At 34.8% G+C, this 22,577-nt stretch overlaps 2 protein-coding genes across 2 annotated transcripts in view; both read left to right on the forward strand.

The window, feature by feature from the left end:
• LOC108739790 overlaps window positions 1-16,741 on the forward strand; it is a 93,475-nt gene extending 76,734 nt beyond the window's left edge. Inside the window, exons 7-20 of the mRNA XM_025975712.1 lie at window positions 181-367; window positions 1,373-1,601; window positions 1,668-1,829; window positions 1,896-1,972; window positions 6,986-7,140; window positions 7,202-7,413; window positions 8,626-8,675; window positions 11,203-11,286; window positions 11,773-11,966; window positions 12,087-12,312; window positions 14,459-14,588; window positions 14,651-14,958; window positions 15,439-15,637; window positions 16,055-16,741. Coding sequence (XP_025831497.1) covers window positions 181-367; window positions 1,373-1,601; window positions 1,668-1,829; window positions 1,896-1,972; window positions 6,986-7,140; window positions 7,202-7,413; window positions 8,626-8,675; window positions 11,203-11,286; window positions 11,773-11,966; window positions 12,087-12,312; window positions 14,459-14,588; window positions 14,651-14,958; window positions 15,439-15,637; window positions 16,055-16,213 — 2,372 coding nt within the window. The 3' untranslated portion in view covers window positions 16,214-16,741. The remainder of the gene's footprint in view (window positions 1-180; window positions 368-1,372; window positions 1,602-1,667; window positions 1,830-1,895; window positions 1,973-6,985; window positions 7,141-7,201; window positions 7,414-8,625; window positions 8,676-11,202; window positions 11,287-11,772; window positions 11,967-12,086; window positions 12,313-14,458; window positions 14,589-14,650; window positions 14,959-15,438; window positions 15,638-16,054) is intronic.
• A 409-nt stretch (window positions 16,742-17,150) lies between these two features.
• LOC108739784 (ionotropic receptor 21a) overlaps window positions 17,151-22,577 on the forward strand; it is a 12,117-nt gene continuing 6,690 nt past the window's right edge. The window contains exon 1 of the mRNA XM_025975713.1: window positions 17,151-17,474. Within this exon, the coding sequence (XP_025831498.1) occupies window positions 17,151-17,474 (324 nt within the window). The remainder of the gene's footprint in view (window positions 17,475-22,577) is intronic.

Below are 22,577 nucleotides of genomic sequence, written 5' to 3' on the forward strand. Positions count from 1 at the left end.
AAAGGGCGGTATCATCAAAAGAAAAGAAAAGTCAACACAGAAACGCGTAATTTCTACATTCAGTAAACGTTTTGCTTCATCTGTATCAATTTATTTCATAGAAAATTTTATATTATGTAATTTATTAGTTTGTTACGTTGTCGCCCCACAGTCATTTACTTTTTCTTTTATTATTCTCAGATGCAGCAAGCAATCAGCGGAAAATCAGTTCCAGTAGACACACCATTTCCGAAGAAAAAAGAGTAGCAAATTTCGATTGTCCCGAAGAATTTGGTTACTATCCCCATCCCAACGATTGTACCCAATACTATGTATGTGTTTTTGGTGGTGCCCTTTTGGAATCATGCACAGGAGGCCTTATGTACAGGTAAATAATATAATTTAGTAAAAAATGCAAACGTAAATTGAAATGTTGTTTTATCCTAATTAAATGGATATAATAGAGTTCTTTGTAGTGCGTTCTACTTCTAGCTTATTCTTCAGCATATTAGCTTTCTAGATTTCATTGGCATTGACCCTAATCAGAATTAGTAGTAGGTAACGCCAATTAAATGTGGAAATTTGCTTATGTTTGCTTTTTAATACACATGTTGCTGTGTAACCTTGTAAACAATTTGTAGCCAATTGAAACCGAAAACCGTGAAGATTTTCTTGATCTTTTTTACTCAACCATTTAAAATTTAACTTGTGCATAATAGTACGTATCTATTTAATCTATGTGAAATTAAATTAAATGAAAAATATGTTCATCGTTTATGCATTTAGTTAGCTAGTACCCGCGACTTCACGCGAGTGGAATTTGATTAAATGACTACCCCTATTTTACACCTTTAGTGTCATTATATAATGGATGATATTGTTGTATAATGAACATTTGTGCAATATTGTAAGCTTCATGACTCAACGGTTTTGGTTGTAGCTTTATCGATGGAACCCCTTTTTCAGTCTTTTAGGGAATAAATTTAATGTTCCTTTCTTAGATTTCGCCTACGTTGTAATAGAAATGTCTTTTCAAGTATTTAGACTTAGGAGTTTACACAGTGCTTTGATATAGCGGTAAAAAGTTAATTGGGTTAGAACTTTTATTATTGAGCCAAATAAATATCAAATTCAACTTACTATTTTTAAACGATTTACAAGAAAGACTCAACAGAACGATTTATCTATACATTATTATAAATTGACTTATTATATTAGTATGTATTTAAAATTTTTACAAACAATCCAAATCATAGTAGGTAATAAAGAAATTTATTGCATTTCTTTTCGTTAATATTTGTGAACAATTAACATTCGGTGTTGTCATTTTATTATTTTAATTAAAATAAATACAGGGTTTTCGCTTGTTGTTTAACATTTTTTTTTACTTAAGCCATGAACTTCAAACATGTGATTGGCCAAGAAACGTTGGCTGTGAAGGATTAGACATCGCAGCTGTTACATTGTCCTCCTCGTCAGTTTCCGCCACATCTGCACCTTTAAGATCCGACTCACGACAGAGATATTCTCATCCTCCACCACCTCCACCACCCCAACCCCAAGCTGTGGTAACATCTAGAGGACAACCTAGGAAGCTGCATCATGAAATTATTAATAATAAGGTATGATTATCAACAACGATTGGCCAAATAGTCATACGAAAGGTAAATATAAAATAATTCTTCTAGCAACAACAACAACAGCAATTGTATGTTGATGAAGAAGAATCTTATCCACCTGCTGAAGAGATTGAGAATGATGCACCTCAAAGGGTTCTCAGAGGTCAGCCGTCAACCATTGGTCAAGTCCAGAGAGATAGAGACGGTCTAAGGCATGGCAATGCAATCCCAGTAAGAAAATACCTACCTTCTTTTCATACGTCCCAGTTTAATTATTAATAATGATTTTGTTAATAGACTTCTAGTGGTCGTGGTGGGGAAAAAATTGGTGTAATATCTTTTGGAACCCAACAACAGACACTTCAAAATTACAGGTATGAGATTATAATAAAGCCATTATATCATTTGTAACTGTTTCATTATTCATCAGTGTAAAACCCGACTACGAAGACGACATTTTACTAACAAACGACATAGAGACTAAGAAAACGAGACGAAAACGAGAGACAGACACCCAAAGGTAAAGTCAGACGAAATTAGTACTGACATAATTGATTAACTTGATTTTTAGCTTTATTGCCAGCCGAGATACAAATTCTTGGAAGCCAATACCTAAACCCAATCCCCCTTACGATTATAACCCTTACAATTTACGCCCCCCTCCATTACCAAATAGTGCAGTAGCTTCAAATCAGAGTGTTAACCCCATTCAATCTCCTGCACCAAAGCAGTTTGAAGTTCCTTCGACAAAACCTCCACCAACTCCATTCCAAGTGCAACATGAAGCAAATGACAGACGACTACGACAACCCGTAAAATCAGTAAAACCGCATCAGTTTGAAGTATCGCCTCAATTACCTGCGTCTGAACAACATACTCCATTGAATGTTAGGCAATATCCGACGAACAGACACACTCAGAATCGACATCAGCATCGACAGACAGCAACAAATCATCCTAGAAATCCAAATGGTAGAAGATTTAGAGTTCCCAGTTCTATACAGAATGTAGCAGCACAGCCACTACAGCAGAAAGAAACCTTCAAGGCCAATGCTCCTCAACTCGGTACAAGGGAATCACCTTTTAAAAGCAGTGCTCAACAAATTTCTTCGCTACAACAAAGTGCAAGAGAGTCTTCCATTAAAGACAATGATCCTCAAATTTCTTCATTACAGCAAAGTCCAAGAGAATCTTCTTTTAAAAGCAATACAGCCCAGACTTCTTTATTACAACAAAATCCAAGAGAATCTTCTTTTAAAAGCAATACAGCCCAGACTTCTTTATTACAACAAAATCCAAGAGAATCTTCTTTTAAAAGCAATACAGCCCAGACTTCTTTATTACAACAAAATCCAAGAGAATCTTCTTTTAAAAGCAATACAGCCCAGACTTCTTTATTACAACAAAATCCAAGAGAATCTTCTTTTAAAAGCAATACACCCCAAACTTCTTTATTGCAACAAAATCCAAGAGAATCTTCTTCATTGCAGCATGTAACAAAAGAATCCTCCTTTAAAGGCAACGCCCTTCAAACGACTCCTTTGCATCGTGTTACGGGGGAAAGCTTTAAAAGCAATGCCCCTCAAACCTCACAATTGCAACATAGTACAAGGAACTCTTTTCGAAGTAATAATCCTCAAACTTCTAGTCAGCAATTAAGGGGTGTACAACAAAACATTGTAAATTATCAAATAAAACCGCAACAAAATCACCAGCATCAACGTGTGAGAACTGAAACAATACAACTATCAGGTCGAACAGAACCATCCGTTCGAACCGAAGCACAGACTGAGCAGCCCCTTGAAAATAAGGAAGCTGTTACATTAAAAGACGGCCAAGAAACGAAAACTGAAAAGGCTCAAGAAGAAACTGCTAAAGAAGAAGAAGGTGAAGAAGAAGAAGAGGAGGAGGAGGAGGAGGAAGAAGAAGACGCGGAAGAGGGAGGAAACGCTGAAGAAGAGCCAGAAGAAGAACAACAAGAAGAAACGACCGAGAAAGAGGCATCCAAAGATGAAGATTCGAGCAAGGATGATATTGCAGTCGATTTCCCACCACCTCCGTCTTATTTCCTAGATAGCGAAAACAAATACGAAAATATAGTTAATCCATTCGCAGATCCTGATTTTGATTTTGACAAATTTTTAGAAGGTTTTACTGATCGTACATCAAGAATGTTTGCAACAACTACACCCTTATATCCAGTTCATAGGTTAATCCCACCTAGAACTAATGATATATTCCGAAATTTCAGTACAAATGGAAAAGCCTTTATAAAGCCAACAATAAATAATAATAATAATAATAATACACCTAGAAATGTAATAACTCATTCTAACGTTCCTCATCAAAAAGTTTCAAACCATAGGTATGAACCGGTCAAAGTTCACAGCCAACACAACGTTCCCATTAGTAGAGGTGTTCCATTTAGCCGTATTAGCACAAAGCAAGGAGTATCGCGTAGAAATGTACCTAGGGTTAAATTAGACAATACAGAACAACAAGTTGCTAAAGAATCGCAATCACATTATAGCAAAATGATTCCAACATCAACGGAAGTATCTGAAAAAGAAAAACCATCTAGAAGCATAACTCCATACAGTGAGGGCGCCAAGAGAAATACTAAAAGGTCTCAAGACTACGTAGTGAGTACAGTTAAGCCATTCAGAGGAACAAGTAGATTTATACATACAGCAACACCAAAACCAAAGAAAGCTACTAAAGTAAAGAAAGCCCATCCTTCATCAGATGATTATTATTTTTATGATGAAATAAAAGAAGTAACTGAGATTGTGGAAGTTACTGTAAAACCAGATGGGAAACACCCAACGACAATTAAAAAATCTGATGGAGCATTGGATGATTACTATTATGAATATTATTATGATGATGAACCTCAGCCTGCGGACCCCTTAAAAACCATTCCATCATCAAATGTTTCTCCACAGGAAACGAACACGGAAATAAGGAAGGAAGACAAAATTGTTAATGAGCCTCATCAAAAGCATAGTAGTACCTTTTTTATATATTTAGACCCAAAGAATGCCCAAAAGGAACAGTCTCGGAAACAAGGAATTCCCAAAGAGGAGTCTCTCATGAAAAAGTCAAACAAAAACGAAAGTCAAACCGTTCTTCCTACAGATAATACTGCAAAGAATACAAACAAAGAATCTTTTACTGAAAAAGGACCACCAACAAATGAACCTCATATTATATCCTCTACCGCTATTCCTATCCTTGACAGAGTAAAAAACGACATTTTACCAACAAACGACACAGTTAACTTGGACCGAAGCAGCGAAAGACAACAAACGAACAACAACAAACGATTTATTGACAAAGCTACACAAGAAGACTCAAACAGGTAAATGTTTTTAAATCGTAAATACCACATATCATACCAACACTTTTTCATACATAGTTACAGTGATAGTTTGAATATGAGCTTCAAGATTCTCTTTCAGGACGAGGTATCTATAAAATAACAATACCGCCGACGAAATATTTGCGACTGTTGCTGCTGTTACTCATTCGTCGGAAACCGAATCCAGATCCGTGGCTTTACGTACCATTGCTCTTCCACTAAACTACGACAGATGACAGCAGCAACAACGACGATAAGTACAAAAATTTTTGTAGGGTTAATTTCAATACATTAATGTGAAATAATTTTTACTACTAGATACTCATTAATGAAAAAATAATTTGAGATTATCTGTAGTGGTAAAAATTAATTTAATGTATTGAAATTAACCCTACAAAAATTCTTCTAAACTGTGTCAGTGTTAATAATGATGATAATTGGTTCGACGATTCTATGACCTTCGTAGTTAGGTACTTATCGTCGTTGTTGCTACTGTCACCTCTCATACCTTAGTGGTAGAACAACGGTTGACAAAGCCAGGTTCTGGGGTTCGATTCTCGGCGAGGGCGTGACAGCAGCAACAATTTTTCTCATTAATTTGAGGTTATCTGTAGTGGTAAAAATTAATTCACTTTAATGTATTGAAATTAATCTTACAAAAATTCAACTAAAAGGTCTCACAGTATATACAATTATGCCGAAAAAATCAATTATAATTGAAACTGTGTACATAATATACACAGTACCAAGGCGGAAACAAAAAAGGAGAAGGAATATGGGAAAGTTCCATACCCTTTATGCAGAATGCAGTTTCGTCTTTATACAACTGTAGTATTATTTGATAAAATGCAGTAAATCTTAATAGTAAGAGCAATAAAAGCATTCGAAATTCATACGCGGCATCGCCGCAGGTATGACGGTATACCTCAAACATGTCGCCGGCCTAAAGCTTGACTGATTGTTGTCTACAGTAAAGAAACCGTATTTTGTTTATTTGCAGGTTCCTGTTGTTTTTGACTTTTAGGTGTATTTCCAAAACAGTAGACGAAAGTTTAAGTAAAATCGATAGTCAATGAGTTTCACGAAATATTGAGAATTAAGCTAACGTTTAAAACAAGCAAATTTTTAATTTCCATCGCAGTAGTCTCAATAATGCAATTACATATTTGATTTCCAATTAAATGAATGAAAAGTATTACGGAATTAATCGCTTGTAGCTGGCCTTAAGTAGAGCCGAAAATAAAATGTATCTATAATTAAATATTATCAAAAGCCAATATAAATATCGACTCTTCTTACCATTGTATATTGATTTTCACTTCTTTATTACTAATTAGATGTTTCATTCTGACTTAAAAATAGGTAAACATTGTTACACTTAGTTGTATGCCCATATACGTAAAAATGAAGGTAACGAAATTATTTAACCTTTTAAAGATACTGCAGACGTAATCAATTACACGTAGTCTCGTATAGTTCTAAAAAGAAGTACAACATGCACATAATGATAGCATTCTAATGTCAATTATGTTATAAAATTTATTCTTGTATTTACCTACTTAAACGTTACCAATTTTTATGGAATTTACCAGCTATCTACTTTTAAATTATACAAAATTGATGTACCTAATATATCATCATATTGGAAATAATCAATGAAATTGACAATGTCAAAATAATTGAACATGTCTTTCATTTTTCTTAGTAAGAACTATAACAAACAAATTGTTTGATTAAATGAAATTGCTTTAACTTTGTACGTTGAATTAATACAGTTTGTTCCCATAAAGGAATCCAATATGGTCGATTTCAAAGTCGAAGAACATTATAACCGCAGTGGATTATTACCCAAACATGATAATCATATTCTACTAAATAAACTTCCCTAAAACTAACGAATACTTACAAATTATTTATTATTTAATCAAATAAAACTTCATAAATACTCAAACCTAAAAAGAATTTACAGAATTTAACTGAATGAATAATGACATTAGTTATCCAAATAACTATATGTATGTTATAGGGTAGAAGACGCTAGCCCAAGTCCACCCCCAAGAAAAATAGTAACAACTGCTACTCCAGCAAGAATTTCTTATAACGAAAGTCAATCATACAATTCCAAATATGACCCGTACTACGCTCTTTATGACGAAGATGTAGATTTATATCGTGATATCGGTAAGCAATTCATTTTGTAATTGTTGTTGTCCTTCAGATTTGTGTACTTTTTTGTTTTTAGAATATACTCAGCAGTACTCAAATAATCCTACGCAACGTACTAATCAGCAGCCTGCTTACAAAGCTACCCCAGCTCCTGTGGTTATAGCTCAAGAACCTGCACCAAAACGAACCATCGAACAATATGTAAGCCGAAATGCGTATAGCACCCCACAAGATATCTACGACAGCAGAGGAGTACAAGATTATGATGATAACAGTTACAATAGTCAGGTAGGATTACTTTTGGAATTGATATCAGCTTTTAAAGTATTCAAAAAGGGTAATAAAAAAACAGTGATGGTTCGTGTCTTTAAAAATAGGTGAAAAGCTGCAAAAAAAAAACGAGAAAAAGTAAACCTAGAGTTAGGACAGTACCTACGTCCTCGAATATTCCTCGGAACGTTTGCCAGGGAATCTGTCGAACAATATCAATATTTTTAGTTATTTAGCGTTATTCTGGGACGAGTGGGGAACACTAGGTTTACAATTTTTTCGCCGACTTCCTCGCTGTTGTGACAACTGGTTAAAACTCCTACCTCCTCACTTACAATTAGTCATTTATTACGTACTTGAAGTGAAACATTAAAAAGCGTATGCTTTTTTAAAGGAAATTTCATTTATTGTAAAACAAAGAATATAACAGAAACTTTATTCATTTTATGGTAACTGAATACTATCCAGAAAATAAGTGAAGAGGTTCTACGCATACTTCACCTCATTAATCGTCATCAATACAGAAACCCATACACCTATATGATTTGTGTAATGACATCGTCAATGTTTTGAGTGGTGTGAAAAAAAAGCGTGATTTATTCACTGTTATGTTCGTCTTTCGAAATTTGTCATTTCTATAGACATGGAAAAAAGTTTCTTGCAAATTTTGAACGTCCTCGGTCATTAAATCGTAATGTGAATTTTTCTATAATGATGAAGAATTTTCATATTCATCAAACACATTCTTAGTTAATAGTTATAGTTAATTTATTTTTCGAATAAAGATACTAAAATGACATTTGAAATGAATACACAAAATCCACAAAAATACAATTAACTGGTTAAGGAACATATAACATCGAAAAGTTAGCAACTCATTCAAAAATAAAATTGGTTAATTTAGAATGTAAAATAGCAAGTAGTTCAAGCAAAATAATAAGATATTTATTTAATAAGTCAACATTTTATATTAATATGGAACTTGTACTGTTAAATTCAGCTATCTTATACCTAACATTAGAAAAAGTCCAAAAATATCTGTCTCTTATTTTGAAAATTAACTTTCCCCTGATGCTGGTTAGAATTTTGGCTCAACCTACTCACTAACAATAGCATTATTCTATAAGGTAAATAGGTATAGATTCATTTTAAAATCATTAGAATGCCACTAGTCAACGGATAAATCCGAATGACATCGCTAGTTAATGCTTTTCTTAATTTATTTTTTAGGTATCCGAACAAGTAAACTACAGACAATCTACCAAGCAACAACCTTCTAGGTATGTAATTTATAACAACATATAGGAAACGTTATTAATAAATTCTTTAGGGGAGAAAGAAATGAATTGAATTATGTGGAAGAACCAGCAACTACGAAAAGAATAACCACTCGCCCGACAACAACAACAACAACAACAACCACCACTACCACCACCACAACCACAACAACGACACAACGTCCTATTCCTACTCAAAAACCCATTAGAATCCCATCAAGGTACTACAAAAGTCACGAGTTGATGCTTTATATCATACTGTTGTTGTTGGCTCTAAAGTTGAAGTTGTAACATTATATCTGCTTATTTCAGCATTATTTTTGTAGTATCTTTTCCCTAGAGGTCACTTTGACATTTTATTTTTTGCTTCTATTTACTTTTTAATTAAATTAAAAATTGATACTTATTGCGTAAGCGAGTTTGTAGTACATAATATGTATTTGCTTCAAGTAGTTATTGGGGTTTATAAAGAAGGTGTTTGTTTCAACAGATTGTCCATCACTGTCATCGCGAAACAGACTCGAGCACAACCCATACATAAAACATTGCCGGCTGCTGATAGCCCGGGATACATCTCCACTAGCACCACTCATAAACCAAATCTTACCACGCCTTCTCCAAACTTCGATTTACTGTTAACATCCCTTTACCCCTCATCACATACAACAGACACTTCAACAACGACTTTTACAACAATAAAAAATGCTTTCAATGACAAAATCGAAAACATTACTGAAACACTTCCTCGAACGTATAAGCCCCCATTTCAAATGCCTGAAAGACTATTCAAATCTCAACTGTTAACTACACAAACTACTTCCAAACCATTTAGTTCGCTTACTAAGCGGAAAAGTGTTAACGAAATTCGACGTTTTCATCCAGTTAGGTCATCCAGCGACCCTACATCTAAAGTCTCGACAACCTCTGGTTATTATTTTAAACCTCGCGAAGTTATTCGTGTAAAGCTAATAACCAAGAATAACAAAACTTCGCATTCAAATATTAACAATAACGTCTCTAATAACAAGCTTATTGTCCCCACTACTTATTCTCCGCCTAAATTTTTTCTGAAGTCTTTTCTTCCAAAAGTTATAACTTCCACAACTGCTAGAATATTAGATAGTGAATTAAGTGCCACTTTAAATGTAAAGGAAATAACACAGTCGCCGCATACTGTGCTAAAAAATTTAAGAAAAGGCATTAATTCAACCTCTATCAATATACAACTCTCTGACCTGATTGAGAAACCAAACTCTGAAGAGCTTTTAGAAATTCCATACGAATTTGTTGATAACACCGATGAACCGGAGGAAATTTCACACGAAGAGAACAACATGTCAAATCATAAAAAACCAAATAATTTGACTAACGAAAATAGTTTGTATCGTAAATTTCCAACAGTTACTACGTCTGCTACTAAATTATCACTAGTGTCATCTGTTGAATTACTTCCATCTACTACTCCTACTTCTATTGATTCTTCCACAACTTTAGTCCCGTCAAATTCAACTGAAAGTTTTGCTTTACCTACAGAAGCTGCTCAAGAAGAAGAGTTATTTACGACAACAATAAAAATATTTCTTAACGAAAGTAACCAACGGTTTTCTAAACCAAAGACTTTTAAAGCCACAGTTGAAATACCACCACCGTCTGCTTTTCTGTTTGATTCCGAAGACGTTTCTAAACCTGAACCGGACTTGCCTCCAGTCTACAAAGTCAAAGCTATTGAAATAACGAACAATTCGACTAACAAGACAGTTGTGAACAGTTCCCAAAGAACCTCTTTTCCTGCAAGAGTTTCCCGGGTAAACAATTCCATTAAATCTCTTATCGCTTTCGGTGGACTCCGAAAACCTATTCCAAAATGCTCTTCCAATGCAAATTGCGACGAAATGATCCAGAGGTATATATAAGAATTGACCAAAATAACGATGAATAACGTGCATGTCGAATAATCCTTCTGCACATATAACGCTTTCTATTTATCTTTATACACGCTTCTTGCTCTCAGTTTTTTAAATTACTCAAGTAAGTCGTAGCCCTTAAAACTGGAGGTTGACTGGACTGTTACCCTTTGACGCTTAACCAGCAAAGCACTCCTCACCATTACCTCTCTCATCAAATTTTTACACTTAAGACGGACCTGTATAACTTGCTCGTCAATACTACCTACAGTTTAACAAATCTTAGTTACAGTGACATGGCGATTTTTGTTAATACGTTCAGCCACTAATAAGTTCCCTTCGCAAACAGTTAAAATCCATATGAATTGTATACAATTGTATACCAATATACATAAAATACAAAGGTAGACTGTAGAGAAATGTAAAATAAAAAAGTTTCTGGTCTTAACTGACTGCGATTACAACTAAACTCTTATTTATTATCAAATCTGCAAAAACATTTCTTAATTATGTCCGCTAGGTCACTGTAAAAGATGCGTATGTATATCTAGATTGTGCATGAGGATTGCTACATTAGTTAATTCACCTGGTGTATTAGGTAATAGAATTGATAATGTTTTTTATAGAACTGGTAATCGCGGAAGAGGATCATCACATTACACCGTAGGAGTCAATGATCAACCAGTAGTAAATCGCGGTACACCACCACCGTAAGTAAATTGCATCTTATATTTAAAGACTTTGGAAAGCTGCTAAACGAAAATTACTTTTCTCTTCATACTGAATATAGGGATAAGATTTCTCTCACCTATCCAACTTTGTTAGTTGTCATTACAAAGCTTCTTAGAGGCACCTTTTACTCTTTCTAATTTTGAAATCCTTAATTATCCCTTTGTGATACTTCCGGAGAAATCAGTAAATTCACATTTATTTATTTTCGAAAAACTAGAGCAACCTACATCTCTATTTGTATTTGCGAACAGTAACTAAATCTAAATCTACTTCTGCCTCTCTTAACTTTCGCTACTTCTGATATGTCTCTAACCCTTCATGCCTGAAAAGGTGTCCTACACATCTATCTCGCCTATTTGTTATTAAGAAATTTTTTGATATGGTATCATTCAAATGGTCTTGTGGCCTACTAACTTTAAAAACCCTTAATTTAATTTTAACTGATCGTGAACTTATTTTATTAGACGTTCGAGACCAACGTTAAAACCATCCACATCGATTGTGTCAAAAGCCGCCGAGTATGTTGATATATACAGATATCCTCCAAGGAGACCAGATCCACTTTATCCTCAACCCCAACCAGACAAAACTGCTGCAAAATGCAGGAAAGATGTTTGCTTGTTACCTGATTGTTCCTGCGGTGGTAGAGACGTTCCCGGTAAGCAATTAACCATTCTAAATTATTAAATGAATTGTAAGATATGTAGTTCATAAAGCAAGGCAGAGTTTTATAAGAGAAGGTCAGTGGTAATATGTGTGGAAATGTTGTACTGATTAGGAAATTTGACCGTGAACGATGTTCCTCAAATGGTGCTGCTTACATTTGACGATGCCGTCAACGATTTAAACAAAGGTTACTATGCAGAACTATTCGATCATGGACGAGTTAATCCAAATGGCTGTCCAATTGCCGCTACCTTTTATGTGTCCCATGAGTGGACTGATTATTCACAGGTGCAAAACCTGTACGCCGATGGTCATGAAATGGCTTCCCATAGTGTATCGTAAGTGGCATCATCTGAGCAAACTATGGACTCCACGGCTATTCTTAACTTCATTATCTTAACTCCTCAACTTTTACTGTTCAACTTTGTCGTTTACTTAGCTTGTCATTGATTTATTACTTGGTATCCAGTCTACAAACTGCAAAAATCTCTATAGCGTTCGTTCTGCGGAGATTGTTTTTGAAGAGATTATGAGCGTTAAATCATGGTTAGATATAATATGATATACATATCTACTTCTGAAATAAAATGTTTGGGATGTTTACATGACATAATGTCTCAAATTTGTCAAATAGTGTACATACTCGGTTACCTATTGTTTTTTAAAAATACTTTTACTTTATCTACTTTCGGCGTCATTTGTCAAACTGAAAATGAACTAAAGGCTGCCTCACCTTTATTATTCGGTTATTAATTTTGTTTATCTGAAGATATTCTAAATTATATACAGGAGACAGACAAACATAGAATTCATAAAAAAAACATTATTCCTACCTTTTCTACTTGGCAATTATTCATTTTTCTTTTAAATTAGTGTAAAGAATCTTATTGATATGTGTATGATTCATTTCTATATGTGTACCTATTTTTTGGCATGCTCGTAAACTTCTACCTTATCTTTACTGTGTCTTTCTGCTTACTAACTATCAGGTGAAGTACCTGTTGAACAAGTCCCGCAAATAGTTCTCCTTACATTCGACGATTCTGTGAATGATCTTAATAAGGGATTATACAGCGACTTATTCGAGAAAGGTAGAGTCAATCCTAACGGATGCCCAATTTCTGCCACCTTCTATGTTTCCCATGAATGGACAGACTACAGCCAAGTGCAAAACTTATATGCTGATGGTCACGAAATAGCATCCCATACCGTTTCGTAAGTGGATAATGTTATTGTGCATTTTATTTGCAAGCAAAACACCAAAAGACGTCTCACAATGAGCTTTCATCAGAACATACAATACATAAAATACTACATAAAAAAAAGCAACACGTGCAACTCACTAAACGTGAAAGAAGTGAAACTTCTTTGGCGATCTCTATCTCTATACCTTTATAGCGAATAAGCAATTATTGGTGAAAGAGAGTACGAGAATTTTCAGGATTTGTGTTTTTCAAAATATTTTATCTTTAGTTCACCTAAGGAGTATTACTTTAATACGTTTTTATGTAATTCAGTAACAAAAAAATGGTCAATTTTTTTCGCTTCCGTTTATTTTTCCAAGTGCTTAAGAAACCGTAAACTATCAATAACTACAAGCAATTACAATTAATACATAATAATACTCACTCTTAAATAAATATTTTATCTTTAGTTCGCCTAAGGAAGATTACTTTAATACGTTTTTATGTAATTCAATAACAAAAAAATGGTCAATTTTTTTCGCTTCCGTTTATTTTTCCAAGTGTTTAAGAAACCGTAAACTATCAATAACTACAAGCAATTACAATTAATACATAATAATAATCACTCGTAAATAAATATTAATTGTTGTTAAATAAATATTTACTGTAATATAACTGCACAGATATAACCAAAAAAATTAGTTTAGCACTATAGTTTAGTGAATATACATTATACTTTAATATATGAGATGCCGGTCACTAACAGCTGACTGTAATACCGATCTCCTCATGCGCGCCTTTCTATTCGCTTCGCGAGACGAAACGTTGCAAAACGTATCGTTTCGTGACTTTGAGATTTTACTCTCATCGAGCCCAAAGAAGTTTCACATCAAAAAACTCAATGATTGTTTAAAATATATTACCATTTTATATTTCCCTAAACAATCTAGCGTGTATACATTTAATTTTGTTGGAGAATTTTAAACGCCTTTCGTATGTGTTATTTCGATTAAAGCTCCTAATAAGAGACCATGTATGCACAATGCCTATATTTAAGTGGTAATGATTACCTACACAAAGAAATTTACTGCAGAAACAATTTCATTTTCCTATTCTATTACATTTATGTACTTTTCTGTTGATCTAATTTCTGCTACATATAAAAACTAAGAAACTTTTTTCATTCTTTTTGTAAGTAATGTTTCATTTTTTACACGTAAACGCTTTATTATTCTTATGGCTTTGTACATTTTATATATTTATTTGAAGTATATTTCAAAATTTCAAACTAATTTAATAGGCACAGCTTTGGAGAACAATTCTCACAAAAGAAATGGACTAAAGAAGTGGCCGGACAGCGTGAAATCTTAGCAGCATATGGTGGTGTCCATCTAGAAGATGTTAGAGGAATGAGAGCTCCATTCTTATCAGTAAGACATGAAAAATAAAATTATTTAACTGTTAGGTACTAAACAATGACCATAATTAACAGGTTGGTGGAAACAAGATGTTCAAGATGCTGTACGACTCAAACTTCACCTATGATTCTTCCATGCCCATCTATGAGAACAAACCACCAAGCTGGCCGTATACTTTGGATTACAAACTTTTCCATGACTGTATGATACCGCCTTGTCCTACCAGATCATTTCCGGGACTATGGGAAGTTCCCATGGTCATGTGGCAGGACCTTCAGGGTGGTCGGTGTTCTATGGCTGACGCTTGCAGTAATCCACCAGATGCAGACGGCGTGTATAAAATGCTAATGAAGAACTTTGACAGACATTACACATCGAACAGGTAAACAATTTACTCGTTCTATCGTATAAACACTTCACTCACGCTATGTGTCTTTTACATTCCAACCATTTAAAAGTGTTGTCAAAAGTAAGATAGATGTATTCCATGCTCTTGCCTGTTCTACCAATTTTTATATCTGAAATATCTTGTATTTTTAAGACAAAACCCTCTAATTCAGTTACACCAGTGTAGAAAATGATACATGTATCTAAATGCTGAATTTACATATTTTATACCTGACATTATTTCCTTTTTAACCGATGATGCCAAGGATTGCAAAACCTGTGAAATTTTTATGTACATTTCGCAGTTTTAAATAACGAGCATATTCTACTTGCAAAAATTATTGAAGCATAGAAGGCTAAGCACTTTAAAGTCGTAAAGTAAACAGCGATCTATGATTCATGTTCCAGACACGATAATTTTTCATTCTGTTTTCTTTACTTCTCAAAAATATTAAATACTAATCGTCTATTACAGAGCTCCATTTGGGCTTTTCTACCACGCCGCCTGGTTTACTCAGCCTCATCACAAAGAAGGATTTATCAACTTCTTAGACGCCATTAACAGCATGAAAGACGTCTGGATAATCACAAATTGGCAAGCAATTCAATGGGTGAGAGACCCCACTCCGTTGTCCAGGATAAATTCGTTTAAACCATTCGGGTGCCACTATCCAGTAAGTTTTAAATAGTTGAAAGTTTGATCAAATTGTAACATACACAACAGTCCTTTAAATGATACTTTGAAAGTTTCTTTGATTTATTGCAAGCTAGGAATTTAACATTTTATCAAACTTATTTAGTCGACTCGATCAGCTAGCCCTTTAGTAGATATGAAATGTGGTTAATATTAGATTAATTTGCAGTCACAGTTTTTAAAACAGAATGCTTTAATTTTTTACTGAAATGTTTTTAATAGTTTTTAAATTTTCAATTCTCCTCATAAAAAAGGGCTACTTGTCTGTAGCATTTCAGTGCATACTTTCATGTCTTATTTTTAAAGGTTTGTGTTTTTGAATTGTGGTTTGCTCCAATTTCTTAATTCATGTTTGTGCTAGCAATTGTGAATATTAATTGAAATCTTTCTTCATCAGGACAGGCCAAAACGTTGCAACAATCCAAAAGTATGTAATTTATGGCACAAATCCGGAGTAAGATACATGAGAACTTGTCAACCATGTCCTGATATATACCCATGGACCGGAAACACCGGAATCCGAAGCAGTAAAATCGACAATGACATCGAAGATTAGATCATACGAACTGCCAAATTATTTTATAATATTAATTGCATAGGATAACCAACTCTTAAATGAGATTGTTTATCATCGCAGTTAAAATTTACTATTAAGTAACGATTTTTATCACATCCGGTAGGGGCTGATAAGATTTATTCCGACTATGCTACAAATTCTTCAATTGTATGTACCTACGTCTCACAAATAGTATACAGATAACCTCAAATATTAAAGATTTTAATGTGTTACATTACCTCCCAATCTTATCAGCCGCTATTTAAAGAATCTAAGTTGCTATGGTGTCTAGCTACATCGCTAAGTGATGTTTACATACCACAGCAACATTTTTAGACAAAAACCCTATATTGTAACTAATTGTATATAATCCCTTAACGTAACTTATTAAAGGTGAAATACTCTGGATATTGAATATTGTCCATCTCTATATTCAAACCTGTTAAAAATTTTTCAAAACATCATTACCGATTTTTGTAAATAATTCCACCAGCTGGAGGGAACAACTAATAAATAAGCGTGATGTCATTTATTTTATTATTCAACCGCAATTTCTAAAACAAATTATTTTTTATCGTCCTCGCACACCTGCGCTATTAAATAATAAAATCCTCATGAATACGAAGTTTTCCTTGAATCCTGAAAATGTTTCCTTTCTTATTATAGTTTTCTACCAACTATGAAGGTAGTCGTCGTTCTTGTTGTAACTTTTCTTATAAGTGCCAGTGTGTGTTTAAAAATTTCACCGAATTCTACAAGATACGTAAGAGCATTACAGAAAGAACATGAAAAATCTCAGGAAGATAAATGGATCGATGCATTTTTCGGGAAAAAACCAGCCTCAAATATCCAAAATTCCTTAGCTGCTTTATTACTGATGATTTCGAAAACATATTTATATAAATGTGCTACAATTCTCCTTTATGATCAACTATCGATGAAGACGTATCCATTTTTACTAGATAAATTATTGAGAGAATTTTCATTTGATTTCGTTATGGGACAAATAAGCGAAGATTATAAATTACTTAATGCAGACCTGCTTCAATCGTTTCCTAACAAATGCGTAAACTACGTGTTGTTCGTATACGATATCATGAAGTGCAAGCATTTAATTGGAATACAACATACTAATAAAGTTGTAATCGTATCGTCCTCGTCGCAATGGAGAGTACATGAATTTTTGCATAGCGACATATCGCACAGTTTTGTCAACGTTCTTGTTGTAACACAATCCGATAAAATAGTTTCGGAAAACGAGGTAATCTTTCTATGATTCTATTTTACAAGATTATAGTTAAACACAGTATATAAACAACTATAACGTCTCTAACGCGAATTTCAAAGGACCGCGAAACTAATGGGAGCTATAGTGATGTAAACATTTTAAGTTAACAATACACTACTCTTAAGAAAGGATTTAAGTTCTTAGTCAATAATTTCTAGAAACTTCCAGAAGTAGGTAGTCTCTAAAAATCATCACCAAAGTATTCCATATCAGCATGTTTATGTGCCTAATATAGAGTTACGGTAGTATGCGTTTATATTTGCAGCTAACTGGAAATTTTGAAAGTATTAGATAAGGATCTCAGTAACGATTAAGTTATAAAAAAGGATGTAAAGTGTTTGTCAGTAACCCGTCCACCACTGACATGTTAAACCATGTATTATATAAGAAGTTTTGAACAAACCACTTATCTCCAGTGATGTAACCCACGTGAAGAAGGGGGGCGGGTTAAGGTGTTCAAATTTCAAATGCTTTCTTTCAATTATGTAACAGTATGATAAGTGTCAGAAGCAATTACTGTACTGTACAGGTACTGACACTGCAATAGGAACAACGAAGCAATACGTTGGAAAGTTGATTGTACCACAGTCATTTGATTTTTTGTAATAATAAGTAACAAATTTCGTCGTAAATACATTAAATCTGATTATTATTGTGGAATATATGAACGGTAACATCTGGAGGCACTGTAGAGTACATCTCGTTATATCGCCGTAATGTAGTGAGTCTAAAAACAAAAAGTACCCCATTTATGAACCATCATTCAATGCCAACATTTGTTAGGTTGGTGGCCGCGTTATCTTATTGCCCTTCGTTATCGCAAACGTCTAGTGACGAAAAACACGTACTTATTCGTGACCTTCGCAGCAGCTGGTAAGCAGTCAGGCCAATTGCACGTAATGACGATTAATAATAGTATGCACTCCATAGTTACCGTTGGATTGGCAAAGTTACTGCTATTACCACAAAATGGAAAAATAATTTTAGTTTGAAAATATCAACCAAAAAACAACGTATTTGAACACAGAATACACGGACATGGTGATGACCACATACAGACGGTGCAATGAGAATTCACTGGCGACATCACACAGGAAGTGTGGTTCCGCAACGAATGAATGAGGGCCAGCAAAGACGACAGATCAGTACTGACGAAAACGCCATTATACTAACTATGTACTTTTCTATACTGATCTATCCTATAGCTAACACAATGACCTAATTCAGTCAGATCGGCTGACTACTTACATAGGTACATACGTAGAAGTTTACAACATTACAGGAAGAAAGAACTATTCTAGACTGGATGTAAACATAAACATCGTCAATCACATTTAATCTAACAAATAAACAATATATGAGTACAAAAATGCAAAAGAAATGCAACGCGAATGTGCCAACAGATTTAATACGGCGTTAAATCCTTCCTTCCTTAATTTTTCCGGGGTACTAATCAGACATAGTGTATAAGATGGAACCACGCAATCACATAATTCTTCGACTGGAAAGATACACTCGATCGGAATATTATTTTTGTGCTGGTCGGCGTACAATATCACTTTATAACAAACAACGATTTTTGGCTTTGATGATCATAGCTCTTAAGCGATGGATCACACCATTTGAATAAATACAAGAAATAGTTCGTTGTCATAATAATCACAATCATTAAAATTTACATTATACAATTCTCTACATATTTTTAAAAAGTTGTTTTATTCAAACCACTTTCAGACACGATTTATCCAAGCGTAGGACAAATTATTATTCTGTCTCAGTTGCAACACATTTGTTAATGGTAACTATTTTCCCTGTAGTTAATTAAATTTTTATTTTTGTTTAGTTCTTTTCAACAGTTGGTAAACACTTCCCATAAAATGTTCTACTGTCAGTAGTATAAACTTAATACAAAAACGGAAAGAGTAGTATGTTCGGATCATTAACGTTTAAAGTAAATTTTTGCTTGTAGCTTGGCAATTGTGTAAATTGTGATGTAATTTCATAGTATTCTTGTGCGTTGCCTTCTTTCCTAATTTAGTTGATAGTAGATTTGCCACTTTATGCCTTATCTACTAATCTACTACTTTTAAATATCGTTTGCAAGTTTCCATCTGTACTTTCATTGACGGTTAACATTGTTTAAATAAGCAAAATTCGGCGAGTCGATTCTGACGTCTGTTTGTTGAGGCTAAAAAAAATTCCGACGATGCCGTGCGTTCCTTGCGTGCCGTCCATTCGATTCTGACCTCAGTATAATTACAAAAGAAAGTCATATCGCTAATCAAGAAAGACTTAATCGATTTGAAGAAAGCCAATGCCAGAAAACTAAGTCGAGAGTGCCCGTCAAGCAGAACACGATCTTCCACTGTCGATAGCCGACAATCCCAACTTTATGGGGCGCAAGTTGGCTCACCTTTATCAAGCCCTGAACAGGTAAACATTCAAAAACTGGACGGAACTACTTTATTATTCATAGAAGGATCTATAAATCACCACAATATTAAAAAGATTATCGACACAGGGGCATCCAACAGTTTCGGAATGGCGAATTCATCCTTTCACAAAAAGACTGATCAACTGCAGCTATTGAAGAGACTTAACAATTCTTGAGAATGCAACGTAAAAATTAAAATTGGAAATGTGATTTTATACAGTTGGGTATATGTGGCCGACATAGTTTATGATGCCATCATTAGAGTAGACCTTTTCTACATTGAATCGACTTAAATATCAGCATCTCTACAATGTGCATTGGTGAACAAGAGATAGTAATGCCAAATCCTAAGACGAAGCGTGCCGCTAATAAGGTGATCGTAGAGAAAGGTCAAGTATTACGGAGCCATTTCTAGAGCATTGTAAGTGTAAGTATCATGAAGGCATCGGCGGATTAGTGGGAGTAGTTGAACCAGACAATCCAGACTTAACCCAGAAAACAATAGAATAGCCAATTTATAGATTCGACTAAAGGATGTACCAGGGCACAGAGTTGAGAACCGGGTCGGTAAAATTCACCATTATGAATTAGGAGAAAAACCTGAGACGAAATTATCATGAGCCATTTTCAACATGTTTTCGCCCTTTCTGACCAAAACTTCGGTAGGACCAGCTTAACATACCCCCGCATCTATACTGAAACAGTAAGGCCTATCAAACAATTACCTAGAGGTGAATCAAGATGCACTGAACAATCTTATAAAGAAGATGCATAAACAAAAACCATCTCAGACCTCTTTGGCTTTGCCCATAACGCTGCTACCGCAAGAAAAATGGTTATCTAAGATTTTGTGTGGACAACATTCTAAACTTAAACGATGTAACACAGGACAGTAAACCATTCCCACCAATCGACAACACACTTGACATTCTGTTTGGAGCTAAATAGTTCTCTACTCTCCATTTGAAAAGTGGTTACTGGCAAGTGGAAGTGATAAAGAGAAGACTACATTTACGATTGGAAATGGTGTAAGGTGATGCCTTTTGGATTATGCAATGCACAGGCTGCTTTCGAAAAACTCATTAGAAGTACTAAACTAAAAAATTTATTTAGTTTACTTAGACGACATAATCATAATACAAACAACACGATAATGCAGATGTCCTTGCATAGAAAACTGCAAACATTTTCACCTGCGGAGAAAAATATAGGATTGACACCGATCTGTTGTAATAAGAGTACCATTCCACCTAACGGATAGTATGAAAATAATGAATTAATCATATCAGATAACGAAAAGCTATTGGGCCTAGTAGAATTCCCTTATCTTAGACTACGGCGTTTTAATAAATATGTGGAACAGTCTAGATACAACCTGAAATAAATTTCAAATAGTACTTCCAAAGAATAGGGTGGCATGCGACATGCACCGCCAGTAAAGGGACCGAAGACAGGAATGCATGGACGAATGCCGCATATATTGTACGTTGTAACGTGGGAACGCTTTTTGAGGGAATTACAATCGACGTGGCAGGACCATTCCTGATGTATCAGTTATCTTAGTCGCTATTGTTGAAGATATTATCTATAGCTGGAATGTTCGAGATAGAGTATCAATAGAGTATTCATCCTGACCAAGCCAGGGAAGTCGAGAGAGTTTTGTACTACAAGAAGGTCACTGAAGTAATGAGCATTATAAAAGCGAGGACTACGCCCTTACTAACGCTACATTGAAGACCAAATTAAGATACTTCATCAACGACTACCAAACTGAGTGGGACCTACATATATCTCTATTCCTCTTAGCTTATAGATCCACCATCTATGAAGTAACTGGAAAAACACTGGCCGGCATTTTATTTGGGAATGAATACAGATTTCCAGAGGACATAATTTTTGGTTGCCTTGGAGCCTCTCCAATGTCTACCCACGAATATGTGCGCAAGCTACAAGAGCGACTAGAAGTAATCCATAATACTGCGTGTAGGAAGCTACGATTAGAAAGTGACCTCATGAAAAGCCGATAGAGCCAACTCGCGACAAATTATGGTTAAACAATCTATCAAGATGGAAGAGACATTACTCGAAATTACACAAGCTTGGGATGGTCCATACACCGTTACTTAATGCATTAATGACGTTGTCTATCAAATTCTGGAAGGACTTTGACCAATATGAAGGTCGTCCATCTTGATTGACTTGGCGACGTCAGTGATCTGGATTATCAGTTTTAGGAAGGGGGGGGGGATGTTACGTATAGGCGACCCACTATACCTCAACAGCCCTGTAGTGAGTTGCCTAGATACAGCTAGGAACTAAGAAGACCAGATTCACTACATTGAAGAGTTTAGTTCGAGTTCCAGTTACGGAGCGATAAAAAGTGACATAAGAAGAGTGAAACAACGATAGTGTGATATAGTAGTGAACGAGTAATTAATTTATACGAGGGTGGATTGATAAGTTTCCGGCCTAACCAAGAGATGACGCCACTAGGCCTACCTTGAGGTGACATTCTATAGTACCATCCTTGGATAGCTTGTAGCTATAGTTTCAGCCCGATCTCCTTGCTAGTGTAGGTTTGACAGCACGCTGAACAAGACGCCTCTGTGGTTTTCGTAAAAATGGAAAAGCAGGAAAATCGT

The sequence above is a fragment of the Agrilus planipennis genome, unplaced genomic scaffold (assembly GCF_000699045.2).
Source record: "Agrilus planipennis isolate EAB-ADULT unplaced genomic scaffold, Apla_2.0 scaffold164, whole genome shotgun sequence".
Taxonomy (NCBI): domain Eukaryota; kingdom Metazoa; phylum Arthropoda; class Insecta; order Coleoptera; family Buprestidae; genus Agrilus; species Agrilus planipennis.